This window comes from Silurus aristotelis (assembly GCF_946808225.1).
Source record: "Silurus aristotelis genome assembly, chromosome: 20".
NCBI classification, from domain to species: Eukaryota; Metazoa; Chordata; class Actinopteri; order Siluriformes; family Siluridae; genus Silurus; species Silurus aristotelis.
Genome location: NC_139593.1, coordinates 2,294,001 through 2,310,843, shown reverse-complemented (window position 1 = coordinate 2,310,843; position 16,843 = coordinate 2,294,001). Strand labels below are relative to the sequence as shown.

The following is a 16,843-nucleotide window of genomic DNA, read 5'->3' as shown; positions in this document are numbered from 1 at the left end:
TGTGTGTTTAGTGGTTTAGGGTGATGATGACCACACTGTGTGTTTTACTTCCGCAGTTGAAGATGCAGTGGCCTCATTTCAACACCTCTCCATTTCTTTTCACATTTCTGGACTTAGACAATTAAAAAAAGTAATGAGCACAATTCGACGTTTTACTGTAGAAAACAAACCTTCCTCATTTGCAGCAACAAATTCAGAGAAAGAGGAAAAAGCAACAACTCGTCTGAAACAACCTTCAACTCTCACACTTTTCTTTACTCTCTGTTTGGTCGTCGTACATGAAGGTCGAGGAACACGGTGAGAAACTATTTATTATATTTGTAGTCATTAAATTTACTCATTAGTTTAATCTCTACTTTTCCTGAACATAAAAAGGATCAGTGTTGTTTATTTAGTGTAAATGATTATTACTGAATGAATTAATAAATTACTGAATTACTGAAATTATTTTTTCTTTATTCACTTTGTAAACATTTTACTGATCGACTCTCAGTGCTGAGAAAAATGGAGTTATAAAATCAACATTCTAATAAATTATGATTATGATATTGTGACTGTGTCTGGTTTTAAAACAATTTAGAAACTCTGAATGTGACTACATGATTAGATATTGTAGCGACTGAGGGGTTAGGGGGAAAAACTTATAATACAGATAAATTGAGTATGTAGTTGGAAGCACAGTCTGCCCGCATTCTCCACCATTATATGTAGCGAATTTAGCAAAGAAAGGTAAATATTTATAAGTAATTATAACGGGTTAGTTACTCCTAAATATTTAAATTAAGTTGAATTGACGGTAATGGAATTATCATTACACTTATTTGTCTGTTCGTCCGGCAAACAGACAGTATAATTTTATATTAATTTTATAAAAGAGGTATCTCCCTGGCCAAGAAAGACGTAACCCCCTTTTACTTTATACCGTAAATTAAATTAAATGAAATAGAGCATGTAGTTCAGACCTGATGTTGCAGGAACTTCATTTATGAAACGTACTCAGAGATCATCACTTATGAAAAATACGGCGTTTAATGAATGAGACAAACACAACATAAAACTAACTACACAAACAAACAAACAAAAAGAAATAAAGAAAATTAAAATAAAATAAAAAGAAAGTTGAAATTAGGGAAGGAGGAAGAGAAAGGAAAGGAAGAAGGAGATAGAGAAAGGAAAGGAAGAAGGAGATAAAGAAAGGAAAGGCCGCTTACTTTCAATTAAATTAATCACATCCTAACTGAGAAACGTCACGGAAATTTAAATTTGCCTTAATATTAAGGGTTCAAACTTAACACGCATCTAAATTAGTTAGTGAACCGGTTACTTGCATTGACTTTTTGCACAAGAGTCCGGATGCGGTAGACAAAAGAATCTTGGACTAGTCGGTTAGGATGGAGTCAGATGTTCTCCCAGCTTCTCCTGAAGGTCAGAGCAGTTGGTGTTTTAAAGATAAAGCTTGCTGAAAGATCTCAAAAGAGATTTGAGATCTCGTCCCGAAGAGTCGCTGCTGAGCTGTTCGAAGCGTCCGACTCTCCGGGCCTTTCCGGTCGAGCCGAGTGAGCGAGTTGCTCTCTTGACTGAACTCTGACTGGACCTGGCTGCACTCTGACTGGACAATGATTAGTTGGGTTCAAGATGTTTTAAAGGTCCTGAACCCCACCCATCCTTGGGGGACTGGCCAATGCTATGGCCTGAAATTTTGGAGGGAAAAACTTCCTTTGTTCATGCATCTGTGGGCATGGTTTCCGGGCTATACTTGCTTTAGGAGGACTTTAAAGTTTTATTCAAAGTGAATTAAGACGGTATGGTACATTTCATGATCAAATAAAATGCACCATTGTTTGAAAAATAAAGAAACAGATAATGTTGCGGTCATTTGGATACTAAACATGAAAAGGAATGACAGTATAAGGCAGAGGTACATTAACTTACAGAGATCAGTAATTAACTGATGTTAATACAATGTTGTATTCTGATAAATAAAATGCACCCTTGTCAGGAAAGTAAAGAACAGATACTTCTAAGTCAATCAAGCCTTAAGAAGAGAAGAGACAACATTTAACACAGAGTTATATTGCTAAACATTTTAAGGTTTAAATATTATTGATGTAGAGTTAAACACTTGCTTTATTTATAGTAGAAAATACAAACAAGATGTATGTTTGTATCCTGTGAAGTGGGACATTCTATTTATTATTTAATTAATAAAAGAATGCTCCCTTTTGGTGTGTGTTTGTGTCGGCATATGTGTGTGTGTCACAAACAGACGTACTGGGGCCGAGTTCCGAGAGTGAATTGTTTTATGGTCTGAGGGTCGCTGTGAATTCAACCAGAGAGACCAGGGGGGTTATCTGGCTTTCGGGGTGGTGTGTGTGTGTATGTGTGTGTGTGAGACTGTGTGTGTGTGACTGTGTGATTGTGTGTGTGTGTGTGTGTGTGTGTGTGTGTGTGTGTGTGTGTGTGTGTGTGTGTGTGTGTGAAACAGAATATCTGCAAAAGGGGGTTATCTGTCTTGTGGTAAAATCCAAACGTTCTGGAGCCGGTTGTGTGTGTTTGTCACAAGCAGCCATGTTGGATTAGGTTTCGAGTTTGGATTGTTTCATGAGTTTTATGACTTTATTGTTTAATGGGTCCCGGTAAACTAAACAAGAGTTTAGGATTTGGGCCGTGTTTAGTGTCTTCGGAGGGGGAGTGTGACCCTTAACGGATATATCACCCCCAATAAATGTTTCACCTTTTGATTAAGATGTAGATGTCATAGGTTAAAAGGAATGCCTGGGACATGAAGTCTAAATGGCCTGTGCCAGACACTACAATATTAATATATTTACAACAAATTATAACCATTGTAAAACAAAATATGTGGGATATATGTCAGTTATAAAAATAGGTGTAAACTCCTCTGTCCTGAATATTTTACAGCTTTACCTCTGACTGTTACAAAGCTCTGATACTGGAGTCTCCTTCCATAAATCTGAAATATATTTAAGAGTAACTTCTATTTTTGTCAAATTAAAAAAAAGCTATTTTTGACTTTTTCAAGTCATTTTTTAATTTTAAACATTTTTCTATAGATTCCTTAGTGAAGATGTCCCTCAAAATGGTGCCCCATTTTTTTCTGATCTTCCTCCTGATGATCTCAGGTGAGTGCTACATTTTCGAGAGAATTCACCCTCATCCTCCATTTGCAGCAGTGTTTAGTGCATGCATAAGCATATTAGCGCTAATCACCACAAAGCGAATGCAGTCAGAGCATGAGTATGTATTTCTGTGTTCTGGTTCCACATGGTTCTGTTTTCATTTATGTAACGTCTCCGCCCAGTCTCATTATTGATCCTTATTTGCTCATGCCTTTAATCCCAGGTGTCTTTGTTTTCCTTTTGATTATGTTCAATCTCACTAAGCTTTTACGTTTTTGTTTTGTTAATGATCTTTGCTAATAATCAGGTTTTTTCCTGTTAATGTTATTGTCTCTGCCTGCTGATTTGGAGTATCTGCATGTTTATTATAATTAACATTCGTACCCAGCACTTGCATCTGCTTTTGTTCATCAGTGCACATCTACATAAAAATCACAGCTACACACACCAGAGACATGAAATGTTCAACCAGCTAAATATTATATAGTCATAATCACAAGGTTGAATCTAATGTACCCTGCAGATATTAAATGTAGATTATTCATGCAAAAATGACAGAAAGTGTAAAAATAGAAAAATTATTAATATTTGTATTCTGTACATTATTCAGTGGTAAATGTTTTATTAAAGTGTGAGTCAGTTGTGGCTCATGCTGATTTTAGATCAGAGACTGAAATGTAATATTAAATCATTGGGGTTTATCAATACATTATATACACAATCTCATTAATAATAATAATAATAATAATAATAATAATAATAATAATAATAATAATAATAATAATAATAATAATAATTTGGACACCCCTGTGTCTAAATCCTGCACAGTTTCCTTCCAGTAGTAAAGAATAGTTTGTATTTTTCTGCCCCGGAGTTCCAGAGGAGAGAAGAGAAGCTGTAAAATAACTCAGTGTTTTATGGGGCTCAGGATAATGATCTCTAATCACCTCTTTCATGTGTCATGTTTCAGGAGCTCTTGGGAATCAATGGAGTGTGAAATACAGTAAACTACATCTCTGTGCTGTAAAAGGATCTACAGTGGTTATGGAGGCCACTTACACACATCCAACAGATGTTACAGTGATAAACAGGTTTTGGTTTATAAACCCAGTTAAGGGTGTAGAAGCGACTGATCTGCGTAATGAATCAGGTTACTCAGGCAGAGTGGAGTATTTAGGAGATAAACAGAATCACTTCTCCCTCAGACTGAGTGATGTGAAGAAATCAGATGAACACAAGTTCACCTTCAGATTCATAACAACTAAAGATAAATTTCAGGGTGAACCTGGAATTACACTCAGAGTTACAGGTAAATAAAATCATCTTATTCTCTACATGTGTCACTCAGACCATAATCTCCTTTTAGCTACAGGAGTTTTGTAACAGATGAATTAAAACTCGAACATGTTTTTACTGAATTACTGTTTTCATGAAACACCACAAAACTCTGATTCACTCAAATTACAAACACAGACACAAATTTACTTGTGGATCTGATAAATGTTCTGCTTGTAGTTCAGGTGATTTACAGAAGATTGTCTGCTCAATGTTCTAATTAGCGAAACATTTTAAAGGTTAAAATAAAACAAATAAATAAAAGTAATAAATAAACAGTAAAACAGAATCTGCAAATCAGAGATTAAAAATAATTATAATAACAGCTTCATGATGTCAGAAATTTTGTTTAAAAGTAAGAAAGATTCACAGAATTTTGACTTGTGATTCTGTAGATTTATTTTGATGTTGAGCCTCATGTACATGAGTGTGTGTTTGTGTCAAAAACCTACATGAAAAAATGAAATATAAATGTTAACATATTTGTGTAATAAAATAGATCTGGTTTAATTCATGGTAAATGTAAGAAAACTTTAAAACTGCTACTAATTTATATTTATATATTTATTTACTTGATTTTGTTGTCATTTAATTCTGGTTAAATAATTCAATTATCAGTACATAGAAGACACAAAAACACAAAACAGACAGTTTACCACTGTTCACACACACACACACACACACACACACACACACACACACACACACACACACACACACACACACACACACACACATGCACACACACACACAGGTGGGGTAATTGAGGTAAATGAGCAGGTGATTATTCACTGATGCAGATTTAATGTTTCTCTCATTGTATAAGATCTTCGGCTGATCGCTCCTGCAGAAGTGACAGAGGGAGAATCAGTCATTCTGACCTGTAAAACCACCTGCAGTCTGACTGATCCAACATTCATCTGGTACAAAAACACACATGATTTAACCACAAACACCTTCAAGAGCAACGAACTCCACCTGCAGAGGGTCAGCAGTGAGGATGCAGGCAGTTATAACTGTGCTGTAAGAGGATCTGAACATCTCCCATCTCCTGCTCAATACCTCAGTGTCAGATGTGAGTTTTATTTAGATTTTTATTACTTATAACTCAGTATTTAATAAAGTAAAACAATACACAATTAAAATAATGAAACGGAGCTTAAAGCAAACTGGAATCTTAATGTTCATTCTCGTGATTTCACTTTTCATGAACTAAAACATACACGTACTGGTGTGGGATCCTCATCACTCACTTCTCCTGACTCCACCCTCCATTTACACTCTGTTACCACACGTACTTTCCTCCTAAACACACCGTGTTCTGCATACAGATTCATATTGATGCACAGCTGAAGTTTTATCTATTAAACAAAACACTATGGAAAGACTGAACATCTTCACCTGAACCCTTGATGTAACTTTACATTTAGTAATTACAGTAACTTTGAGTGTGTGATTAATGATTTTGTAAAAACAAGTTCAGTGAGAAGGTAAATGTATTTTGTGCTGCTTGATGGTGTAGACTTGAAGATGCCACACAAATTCCTGACCAAGTGTCCAGGAGTTCACATGGAAGGAACGTTCTAAAACGTCTAACGTGAAAAAGCTTAACATGGCTTAATGTGATAATACAGAGATTTTAAAAGACTAAACTCAGTAAACACATTAATAATAAATCATATTGTGTACAAACAGTTTGGTTGAGTTTTGGTCTTTTAAAAATGCTCTTATTTCATTAAACCACGTTAAGATTTTTCTTTAATTGTCTGTAGTAGAAAAAAGGCTTAACTTGTAATTAAACTAATTATATTTATATTCTGTATATTCTGTAATTTTTTTCGTAGATATTTATATTCTTTAATTATATTCGTATTCTGGACTCATGTGCTTGTCTGTACATAATCTGCTTTTTTATTAATGTGTTTACTGAGTTTGGTCTTTTAAAATGCTGTCTTATTGCATTAAGCCACGTTGAGTGTTTTAGAAATGTCCCTATATGGAAGGAAGCACATGTTACGCTTTGCCTAAAAAAAATGTAAATGAGATTATTATGGGATTATAATCTTACACCTGTGTGATTTGTTATGACTTGGGTTAGTTGTGGATGTTTAGTTTTTTGTACGCATTTCGGAAATATTGATATGATAAAAAACTTTAGACTGAATCCGATTTTCACCAGTAAAAGAAAAGGTAGAACAGTTTTTAGAGAAGGTGTGGATTATTTATCCTAATTAAAAAAAGATCCTCAAAATAATTTTGAAGTTGATGAGTGGTTTGTGCTAAAATGGTTAAATGCCTTGATGAAAGATAACAAAACCAATAATTATGACACTGAACTGCTTTCTTCACTCTTATCATGGAACTCTTTAGATCCTCCAAAGAACGTCTTTATCAGTTCCTCTGGTGAGATTGTGGAGGGCAGTTCAGTGACTCTGACCTGCAGCAGTGATGCAAACCCACCTGTGGAGAACTACACCTGGTTTAATGGAACAACATCAGTGGGGAAAGGAAAGACCTTCACCATCTCTAAAGTCAGTTCTGAACACAGTGGAGACTACAAGTGCATGTGCAGTAATAAAGTCGGGCATCACAACTCCACCAGTGTAACTCTAAATGTTCTGTGTAAGTTAAAGCTGAAGATTTTCTTACAGCCAATGCAAGATAAAACTATTATAGATGTACTTCTGATTTACCAAACCATTTTAGATCCTCCAAAGAACATCTCAGTGTCCATCAGTCCCTCTGAAAAAGCTTAACATGGCTTAATGTGATAATACAGAGATTTTAAAAGACTAAACTCAGTAAACACATTAATAATAAATCATATTGTGTACAAACAGTTTGGTTGAGTTTTGGTCTTTTAAAAATGCTCTTATTTCATTAAACCACGTTAAGATTTTTCTTTAATTGTCTATTGTAAAAAACAAACAAAAAAATAAATAAATAAATAAATAATTATCAACGTGTAATTAAACATGTTCTTTTCAGATATTTTCATATTCCGGACTCATGTGCTTCTCTGTACATCGTCTGCTTTTTTATTAATGTGTTTACTGAGTTTGTTTTTTTTTTTTCCACATTGAGCATTTTTCATGTTAAATTTAGGAAACATTGATATGATAAATAACTTTATACTGAATCCCATTTTGACCAGTTAAAAGAAAAAGTTCAAACAGTGTTTACAGACACGATTATTTATCCTAATAAACAAGATCCTCAAAATAATTTTGAAGTTGATGAGTGGTGTGAAGTGCTAAAATGGTTAAATGCCTTGATAAAAGAAACAAAAAACATTAATTACAGTATGACACTCTTATCATGAAACTCTTTAGATCCTCCGAAGAACGTGTCCATCAGTCCCTCTGGTGAGATTGTGGAGGGAAGTTCAGTAACTCTGACCTGCAGCAGTGACAGTAACCCACCTGTGGAGAACTACACCTGGTTTAAGAAGGAAGAATCATCACCTGTAGGATCAGGACAGAGTTACAGAGCTCTACAGAGTGGACTGTACTACTGTGAGGTTCAGAATAAACTCGGCTCTGAGAGATCAGCTGCAGTGTCCATCACTATAACTGGTGAGAGATGTTTAGATGTTCCTGTTTGATAACTGCTCCATCATACATCCTGTACTTTGTGGATAAACATGAAAATATTTTTACTTATGCTTTGTATATATTCTGTGTGTGTGTGTGTGTGTGTGTGTGTGTGTGTGTGTGTGTGTGTGTGTGTGTGTGTGTGTGTGTGTATATACTATAAGGTGGTTCTGTAATTGTGTATGTGGCTGCTGGACTTGGTATTTTTGCACTTGGAGCTCTTCTCTCTGCCCCCTTCTGGCTGAGGTGAGAAAAACTGTGCTGATTATTTCATGATTATTTTCTCTGAAGACGCTGTTGATGGTGAAATATTTGACTTTTTCTGAACAGATGCAGGAGACAGAAGAAAAAGGCAGATGAAGGTGATCATCAGGTGAGTTAATACACACCTGTCCATCAGGTGGCTGCTTTGTTCATAATAAACTCTTACTGTAAAGATCTTCAGTAGAACCTGCTCATGTTCTCCACCCCTCCTCTCTGCAGAACATTGGGCTGAGTGCTAAAGACGACACGTATGCAGCTCTCGACCCTGCAGGCCGGAAATCTGATGATGTTTATCACACACTTGCAGTAAGTTTTACGTGAAGAATACTGTTAGTTGTAAAACATCTTATGAAGAATGTTTGGTTTAAGAGAATGATAACTTATTTTTCTTTAAATCTGTATTCTGATAGATTAGGTTTTGTTTTATTTGTTTTTTAATTGTACTTTGGAGTTTTATACCCAATTATTCACCAAGGTGACGACCCTCCTTTTATTCACAGTTTTCTCATCCCAGTCCTGCTGATGTGGCCACGTCTTCTGATTAGATGCCAGCAAAAGTGAGATGTTTGTACTTGACACACACATTACAGTGTCCTCGGGGGCTTCATCAGCCAGGAGCCCCTTTACTCATGTTTTTCTCCTGTAATCCTGAAATAAAAGAGGCTGACCATTGGGAGCTTACTTTTGCATTTGTTTATCTTTTTGGCTCGACTGTTGGTGAAACCTGGGGCGACTGTGGCAAGAAAAAACTCCCTTTTGTATGGTATGAGGAAGAAACCTTGAGAGGAACTAGACTCAAAAGGGGAACCTCATCCTCATTTGGGTGATATCAAGTGTGTGATTATAAATCTTTTAAATCACTAGGTGTCATTGTTCCTGCTTTTCTTCATGATTTCTACAGTAGGCATTGCTCCTTTACTACCTGGAACATATCTCTTGGCCGTCTCCCACACTGCTTGGGAATAATCCTGCACTGAGACCTACAGTATGTGGGTGATATAGACTCTGGTCAAATCTCTTCAGGTGACTTTAGATTTCCAGATTTGTGTTAGTGATCAGAAGGTCAGGAGCAGATGTGGAAAGCAAAGAAGTACAAATACTTTTTAACTCTTCTTCAGTAGAAGAAATTTTGGAATTAGTTCTTTACTTCAACTTTTTACTTTCACTCATTACATTTTTACACAAATATCTGTACTTCTACTTCTAACATTTTTAAATCAGACTCGTTACTTTAGTTTTAATGTATTTGGTGATATGTTTATTGTTTCTTTTTCTCACTGCACTGTTTTCTGTCATTGTGCTGCTTTTTTAATCCACTGGTGTATCATTTCCTGTCTCTCTCACACCACAGATGTAGACTAGTTTATGAAGGTCACACTGAGCAGGCAGAAGTCAGTAAGAAGTCTGGGGTTAACGTGGATGAGACAGAGGGAGTCAGTGATGAGAGCATTACTGAGAACAGAGACATTCCTGATCACCTGATCATCATCATCTTTTCTCTGCTTGTGTTCTATATGGTGGATCTTTAGACTGGATACATTCATTAGAGAACAACATTTAAAATTAATTGGTATTAATATATTAATATCATTTGTGCTTTGTTGTACTTAATCTTTATGGCTGGGATTTTTTGTTTCATTGAAAACCATTAGCCACGTTTACATGTACACCTTTTTGTCAAAATCCTTGTTGTGTCAAATTAATTTGTTCTCAAGAGCACAGTTAAAACGTTCATCTACAAATTCTGCAAGGGAATGAGCTGATACGAGATCTGATTTAGATGCCAGGTGAACAGGAGGCTTCCAAAATCGCATGGAGATTTAAGGAAGCGCATTTTGTGTCTCAAGCAATTGGTCTTATCGATGGCACTAATCGGTTTAATGTGTTTACATGGCAGAATTTGTATTTTGTTTGGTTTATAGACAGGTTTATCCCACCCCTCTCAAACCCATTACAATTACATTCGGTTTGGGCTTTTTTATTCTGATTCAGGTGTTTACATGGAGCATTTTCATTCGGACTGGACTTTTAAATCAATTCCAATGCTACATGTAAATGCACCTATTCTTAGGTCTGGTCTTATGACTTCCTTTCATCTGAAAATGTGAGTGAGTTCTATTTCAACACAAATTTATGATGTTCCTGTGTCTTTTTTGTCCCACAGACTTTCAGGAACATAATGAAGAAAATGGGTCCTGAAACAGCTGATGAACAGAGAAAACTCCTCACTGAAGTGAAGAACCTGAATCGTCCCTTTACACCAGAAACATCAGCAACTTACAGCCAGTTAAAGCAGCTTTCATCATTTTATAGCTGTTTTTATTTATCAATGATCAATTTTTGTTGGAAATATTTGAAGTGAGGAAAATTATTGAAACTCAACTAAAAATCTGACTGTAAATATTGCATTATAATATTGAGTGACAGGGTAATAAGATGTAGTGGAGTTAGTGTTACCACCCAAAATATTTAATTCTTCTTACTTATTGGTTGTCTGTGTTTTGTTAGCAACAAGCTAGCCAGCTAATATTACTAAAGAACTTTATGATGTATTAACATTATTTAAATTGTAGGCAGCGTATGTGTGTGTGTGTGTGTGTGTGTGTGTGTGTGTGTGTGTGTGTGTGTGTGTGTGTGTGTGTGTGTGTGTGTGTGTGTGTGCCTGTTAATTGCTATAAACACAATTATAACCCCGTGTTTTTTTTTTTATGTTTTAGTATATTTTGATTTACAAGCTTTAGTGAATATATATATTTATAAATCACAGTACAGTTACCTAAACTAGCCAAAGCTTCATGAACATGCTGGTTGAAAATGAACTCCAAATAAATATACAGTTCATCTGGAAAGTTCATTCATTCATTCATTTTCTCCCGCTTATCCGTAATTCGGGTCGCGGGGGCAGCAGTCCAAGCAGGCCCCCGCCTTCGACTGCTGCCCAATCCTCACAGCACCGTCCCTTACGGTCCCTCCTGCAGGTGGTGAGCCCACGGGAAGGCGGCCCCACGTCACTCCGACGTCACTGACCTTGATATTTCCCTCGTAAGGGACCCCCGGAGCATAGAGGGTTAAGGGCCTTGCTCAAGGGCCCAAGAGTGGCAGCCTGGTGATACCTGGGCTTGAACCCCAGACCTTCCGATCGGCAACCCAGCGCCTTAACCGCTGGAGCCACATCTGGAAAGTATTCACAGCATTTCACTTTTTCCACATTATGTTACAGCCTTATTTCAAAATGAATTACACTCTTTATTTTCCTTAAAATTCTACAAACAAAACCTCATAATGACAACGTAAAATACTTTTGTTTGAAATCTTTGCAAACTTGAATGGAGGCCACCTGTAGTAAATTCAGATGACTGGAGATGATTTGGAGATGCACACACCTGTCTTTATGAGGTCCCACAGTTAACAGTGCATGTCAGAGCACAAACCATATGCTAATGTGCTTCAGATCACATATAACATTGCTTATATTAGTTTAAATCCGCATAATACACATAAACATTATTCAGCTTTTTAGGTACACCTGTCCAACTGCTCTTTAACGCAAATTTCTAATCAGCCAATCACATGGCAGCAACTCAATGCAGTTAGGCATGTATACATGGTCAAGACGATCTGCTGCAGTTCAAACCGAGCGTCAGAATGGGGAAGAAAGGTGATTTAAGTGACTTTGAACATTGCATGGTTGTTGGTGCCAGACGAGTATTTCAGAAACTGCTGATCTACTGGGATTTTCACGTACAACCATCTCTAGGGTTTACAGAGAATGATCCGCAAAAGAGAAAGTATCCAGTGAGCGGCAGTTCTGTGGGCGCAAATGCCTTGTTGATGCCAGAGGTCAGAGGAGAATGGCCAGACTGGTTCGAGCTGATAAAAAGGCAACAGTAACTCAAATAACCACTCGTTACAACCTAGGTATGCAGAAGAGCATCTCTGAACACGTCAAACCTTGAGGCGGATGGGCTACAGCAGCAGAAGACCACACCGGGTGCCACTCCTGACAGCTAAGAACAGGAAACTGAGGCTACAATTTGCACAGGCTCACAAAAAATTGGACAATAGAAGATTGGAAAACCATTGCCTGGTCTGATGAGTCTCGATTTCTGCTGCCACATTCGGATAGTAGGGCCGGAATTTGGCGTCAACAACATGAAAGCATGGATCCATCCTGCCTTGTATCAATGGTTCAGGCTGGTGGTGGTGGGGTAATGGTGTGGTTGATATTTTCTTGGCACACTTTGGGCCCATTAGTACCAGTTGGGCACCGTGTCAATGCCACAGCCTACCTGAGTATTGTTGCTGACCATGTCCATCCCTTTATGACCACAGTGTAGCCATCTTCTGATGACTACTTCCGGCAGGATAACGCGCCATGTCATAAAGCGCAAATCATCTCAGACTGGTTTCTTGAACATGACAATGAGTTCACTGTACTCAAATGGCCTCCACAGTCAACAGATGTCAATCCAATAGAGCACCTTTAGGATGTGGTGGAACGGGAGATTCGCATCATGGATGTGCAGCCGACAAATCTGCAGCAACTGCGAGACGCTATCATGTTAATATGGACCAAAATCTCTGAGGAATGTTTCCAGTACCTTGTTGAATCTATGCCACGAAGGATTAACCTCTTAGGCTTTGTGGTTGCGTGAATGCAACTAATAGCCAATTGTTCTCAGGTGTTAATGTTTAGCAATAGATTCAATAAATAGGGAGAACAGAAACCATGACTAACGATACATCATTCTAAAGCTCTAAGTCTCAATCAGCGATTTCAGATCACTGTTTTTCAATGGAAAACGTATAACGAATGTATTTGCTGAATTTGTGTGAGCAGTACACAACAACAACATGCATAAAAAAAACCCACATCCACTGCTGCTAATCCTGGTTTATTAGGAAATATAAGGGTCCAGTGAACAACATGCGGTAAAGCATTTCTGCTACAAACAAACAATAGTGTTGAAATTTAGATGTTTATTCCTTTGTTTACGTCACAGAACTTCGGCTGGTGTTTGTGTTTATATATTTCCGAATAACTTTCACATAAAAAATGTCATCTTGGTGACAAAAAAACAAATATGGCTGGTAGAATATAGTGTTACAAAACGGTTGAGACCACAAAAAAGTAAAAAAAAAATTATAATAAAAAAGTAAAAGAGTATAAATCTTGGGTGGAGTCTCCTCTCTCTGCAGGTGTCGCCATGTTTTTTTATGCACCGCCTCTCATTTCAAACCTTTTATTTCCAGCCAGTAGCATTATGGAAACAAAATGACTGATGGACAATGTAGCCAAAAGGTGCAGGATTCTAACGATATATGGGAGGATTTTATTTTATCCACGTGTGTGAAACTTAGTTTAATTACTCTTTACAAACTATTACTGGCTGAAGCAGCGAAGAAGCAGTGACGAACCAGGAAGTGATGCAGTTTTAAGGTCAACATAAACAGCTGTTTATAGCTCGTGCTAACTGGACTTTGTTTACAAAAAAGAAAAAGAAAACAATGAAAAAAATGGACAATCAAATAAGTTGTTTTATCTGAGATTTGCACAAAAACAGCGATGTGGAAAATATTTTGGGGGGCGAAGTAACAACAGAGACCTGGAGATCTACATCTGTAAGTTACAATAAATCTCCCCTTATAGCTTTATATGTTACGCGGCGGATATGGAGATGGAAGCCGGAATAGAAGTAAGCGTGTTTATTAAACCAAAGGCAGAGCCAACACAAAACACCCGCGGAAAACGTGATAATTCGGCAAAAGGCAGTCCGTAAATAATATCCACGGTGCGTGATGGAGGAAGCGCGGCGCGGAGGCAGCGACGGAGAAGCATCAGTAGTCCGTGGTGCTCTGGGGAAGGTAAACGCTACCGTGGAGAGAGCGAGGAGTCCGGGATGAGAAGGTACGTAGCGCGAGAAGCATATGCGAAGAAGCACACCACCATTAACCTGCACAGACACACACGAACATACAATAACGGACAAACAGTCTAGGTGAATGTGGGGTTTTTATAGGCGGTGTGATGAGACTTGGAATGAGTCACAGGTGTTCGGAATGAAGCCCGATTGCAATGAGCTCCGTGTGGGCAGGGTACGCCTGAGCGAAGGAGCAGGGCTTTCCCTGACACACCGAGGTATGACAGCCACTGAAGGGGGCGTGGCAGGGGGATTCCTGACCATATATGATTTCATTGGTTTTATTGCCTGTTTGTTTTTATAAGAGAAATGCTTGAAAAGTAAGTTTGTGTGTGTGTGTGTGTGTGTGTGTGTGTGTGTGTGTGTGTGTGTGTGTGTGTGTGTGTGTGTGTGTGTGTGTGTGTTTGTGTGTGTATTGTTGAGAATGGAATGGCCAGACATCAATATGAATGGCCATGACTGTAGAACAATAGCTTGTCTGGCTACCTGGCCATCAATATGAATGCTAAATCAATATAAATCGCCCCAAACATGTAGAACAAAAGCCTTTAATGGTCAATCATTCATTAATATGCAGACTGTATGAATAGAGTATGAATGATCACCTGAGATTAGCAGGTGTCTCTCAAACAGGGGGAGGAAGAAAACAATCAGACATAGTCTCAGATAAATGTTTGTAGGAATCTCATTTGTTATGAAAATCTTCATAGAATTTGAAATATAAACTCATGAGATATGTGGCTTTCAACCCAGTACTTTTCTGTATTGCTCCAGGTGACTGATTTCATGTATTTATATATTAAATACAAATAATGTTCTATGCAGGAAATGTATATCTATGGCACTTCATCATCTATAACTTAAAATCTTTTTGAGCAATATCAACTTTGATGATTAACAGTAAAGCTCAAAGTGTCTTGTTTCCAAAGATATTTAAATTGTGTATGTAGCACATTTTTATCAGGAATTGTTAACATTTAAATTTAGGTAAGTTTTTTCAGCTGTGAGTCCTAAAATTTGGGTGGGGAGCGAAACAGACATAGTCTCAGATAAATGTTTGTAGGAATCTCATTTTTTATGATATCTTCATTCAATTTAAAATATAAACTCATGAGACATGTGGCTTTTCAGGATTTTCAGGATTGCCATAGGATAGATTTCATGTATTTATATATGAAGGGAAAGGGAAAGCAATTATTTTTCTACAGTACTTAATCATCTATAACTTGTTCTTTTTTTGAACAATATCAACACTGAATAATGGACAGTAAAGCTCAAAGTGTCTTCTTTTTAGAGATATTTCAATTGTGTATGAAGCCCACTGTCAGGAATCCACCTGCCACACCTCCGTCAGAGACTGTCATTGCCGCTGCGTGCTCCCAAGCTCGCAGCGCAAATCATGCACAGCTGAAGCGCATCACGCAATCACTCCCGGCTTCCATATAAACCGCTCACTCACACACACTCGCTGTCCGTTATTGCATGTTCATGCCCGTCCGCGTGTGTGCCGGTGTGTTCGCGGCTGCTCAACCCCGCTACGTGCCGTTTGACTCGGACTCTGATTTTCTGGATTATCCCTGCTCACGCAGGTATTTTGTGTTGGCACTGCCTGTTTGTGTTATTAAACACTGTTTTGCTTTCACTTCGGCTTCTGCCTCCGTTCTCGCCTGACACCCACTTTTATCAGGAACTGTTAACATTTAAAATAAGGTAGGGCATTTCAGCTGTGTGTCCCAAGATCTGTGTCAAAGGCAACAGGTTAAGGCAGTTCTGAAGGCAAAAGGGGGTCCAACCCGTTACTAGTAATGTGTACCTAATAAAGTGGCTGGTGAGTGTATATGCATATATATTTAAAGCAGAAGTATAAACTTAAGTAGAAAAATCAAATAAAATTATATGAAAATAAAAAAAACAAAAATTGAGAAGAATAATAGGGTAATAGGCACAACACACTGTTAGATAATAAAGAACGTGGGAGAATAGTTGCAAGAAATTGTATAAGATGTACAATGTCCCAAACACACAGGAAGTAAGATGTTTTTATTAGAGCATGAGCTTAAGCAGGCAGAGTAAGACAGGGTATTCCATATAAAGAAGTATTTTGGCATAAGAAAAATATGAAAAATATTTGGAGAAAAGAGCTGGTGTGTTAAAACTAAATCCCTGGTTTATAAAACTAGAAAAAAAACTACATGTTTCTATACAAAGTGTACTCAAAACAAACAAAACAAAACAAAGGATGATATGCAGACATAGGAAAAACCCAGAAAGAGATTTTAAGAAAAGGTGTGAATATTGTGGGGGATGATCTGGTGCATAGATGTGTACAAAAGTGCACGATCAGAGCACTCAAGTAAGCAAAGGGTGAGATAAGCAGAATGTTAGGGAAGAGATATTAGACCAAACATGTACATTTTACTAGGTGAGTGATGTTGTTAGGCACGAGTAACAAAGCGGGAAACCAAAGTTTTAATGAGTGAAACCAGTAGCAAAAGAAAGTCCCAACAAACATATAACGTAACCCGTAATGCCAGTAATCCTTGGGAACGTAGAGTCCACGGAGCAAGAGTAATCCATTGGAAAGGTTAGA

General features: G+C 37.5%; 1 protein-coding gene and 1 long non-coding RNA gene across 2 annotated transcripts in view; both read left to right on the top strand.

Annotated features, from left to right (window-relative positions):
• LOC310715620 (sialoadhesin-like) overlaps positions 1 to 16,843 on the top strand; it is a gene marked incomplete at its 5' end in the record, with an annotated part of 35,095 nt that overhangs the window by 7,855 nt on the left and 10,397 nt on the right. Inside the window, 10 exons of the mRNA XM_083522133.1 lie at positions 5,302 to 5,550; positions 6,846 to 7,097; positions 7,808 to 8,050; positions 8,233 to 8,314; positions 8,399 to 8,441; positions 8,552 to 8,638; positions 8,784 to 8,807; positions 10,497 to 10,618; positions 14,353 to 14,471; positions 15,571 to 15,763. Of these exons, the coding sequence (XP_083378259.1) occupies positions 5,302 to 5,550; positions 6,846 to 7,097; positions 7,808 to 8,050; positions 8,233 to 8,314; positions 8,399 to 8,441; positions 8,552 to 8,638; positions 8,784 to 8,807; positions 10,497 to 10,618; positions 14,353 to 14,471; positions 15,571 to 15,763 (1,414 nt within the window). The remainder of the gene's footprint in view (positions 1 to 5,301; positions 5,551 to 6,845; positions 7,098 to 7,807; positions 8,051 to 8,232; positions 8,315 to 8,398; positions 8,442 to 8,551; positions 8,639 to 8,783; positions 8,808 to 10,496; positions 10,619 to 14,352; positions 14,472 to 15,570; positions 15,764 to 16,843) is intronic.
• LOC310715933 lies at positions 186 to 4,412 on the top strand. Its single transcript, XR_014530451.1, has 3 exons — positions 186 to 297; positions 3,084 to 3,143; positions 4,111 to 4,412. It is a non-coding gene; the product is annotated as an uncharacterized lncRNA (long non-coding RNA).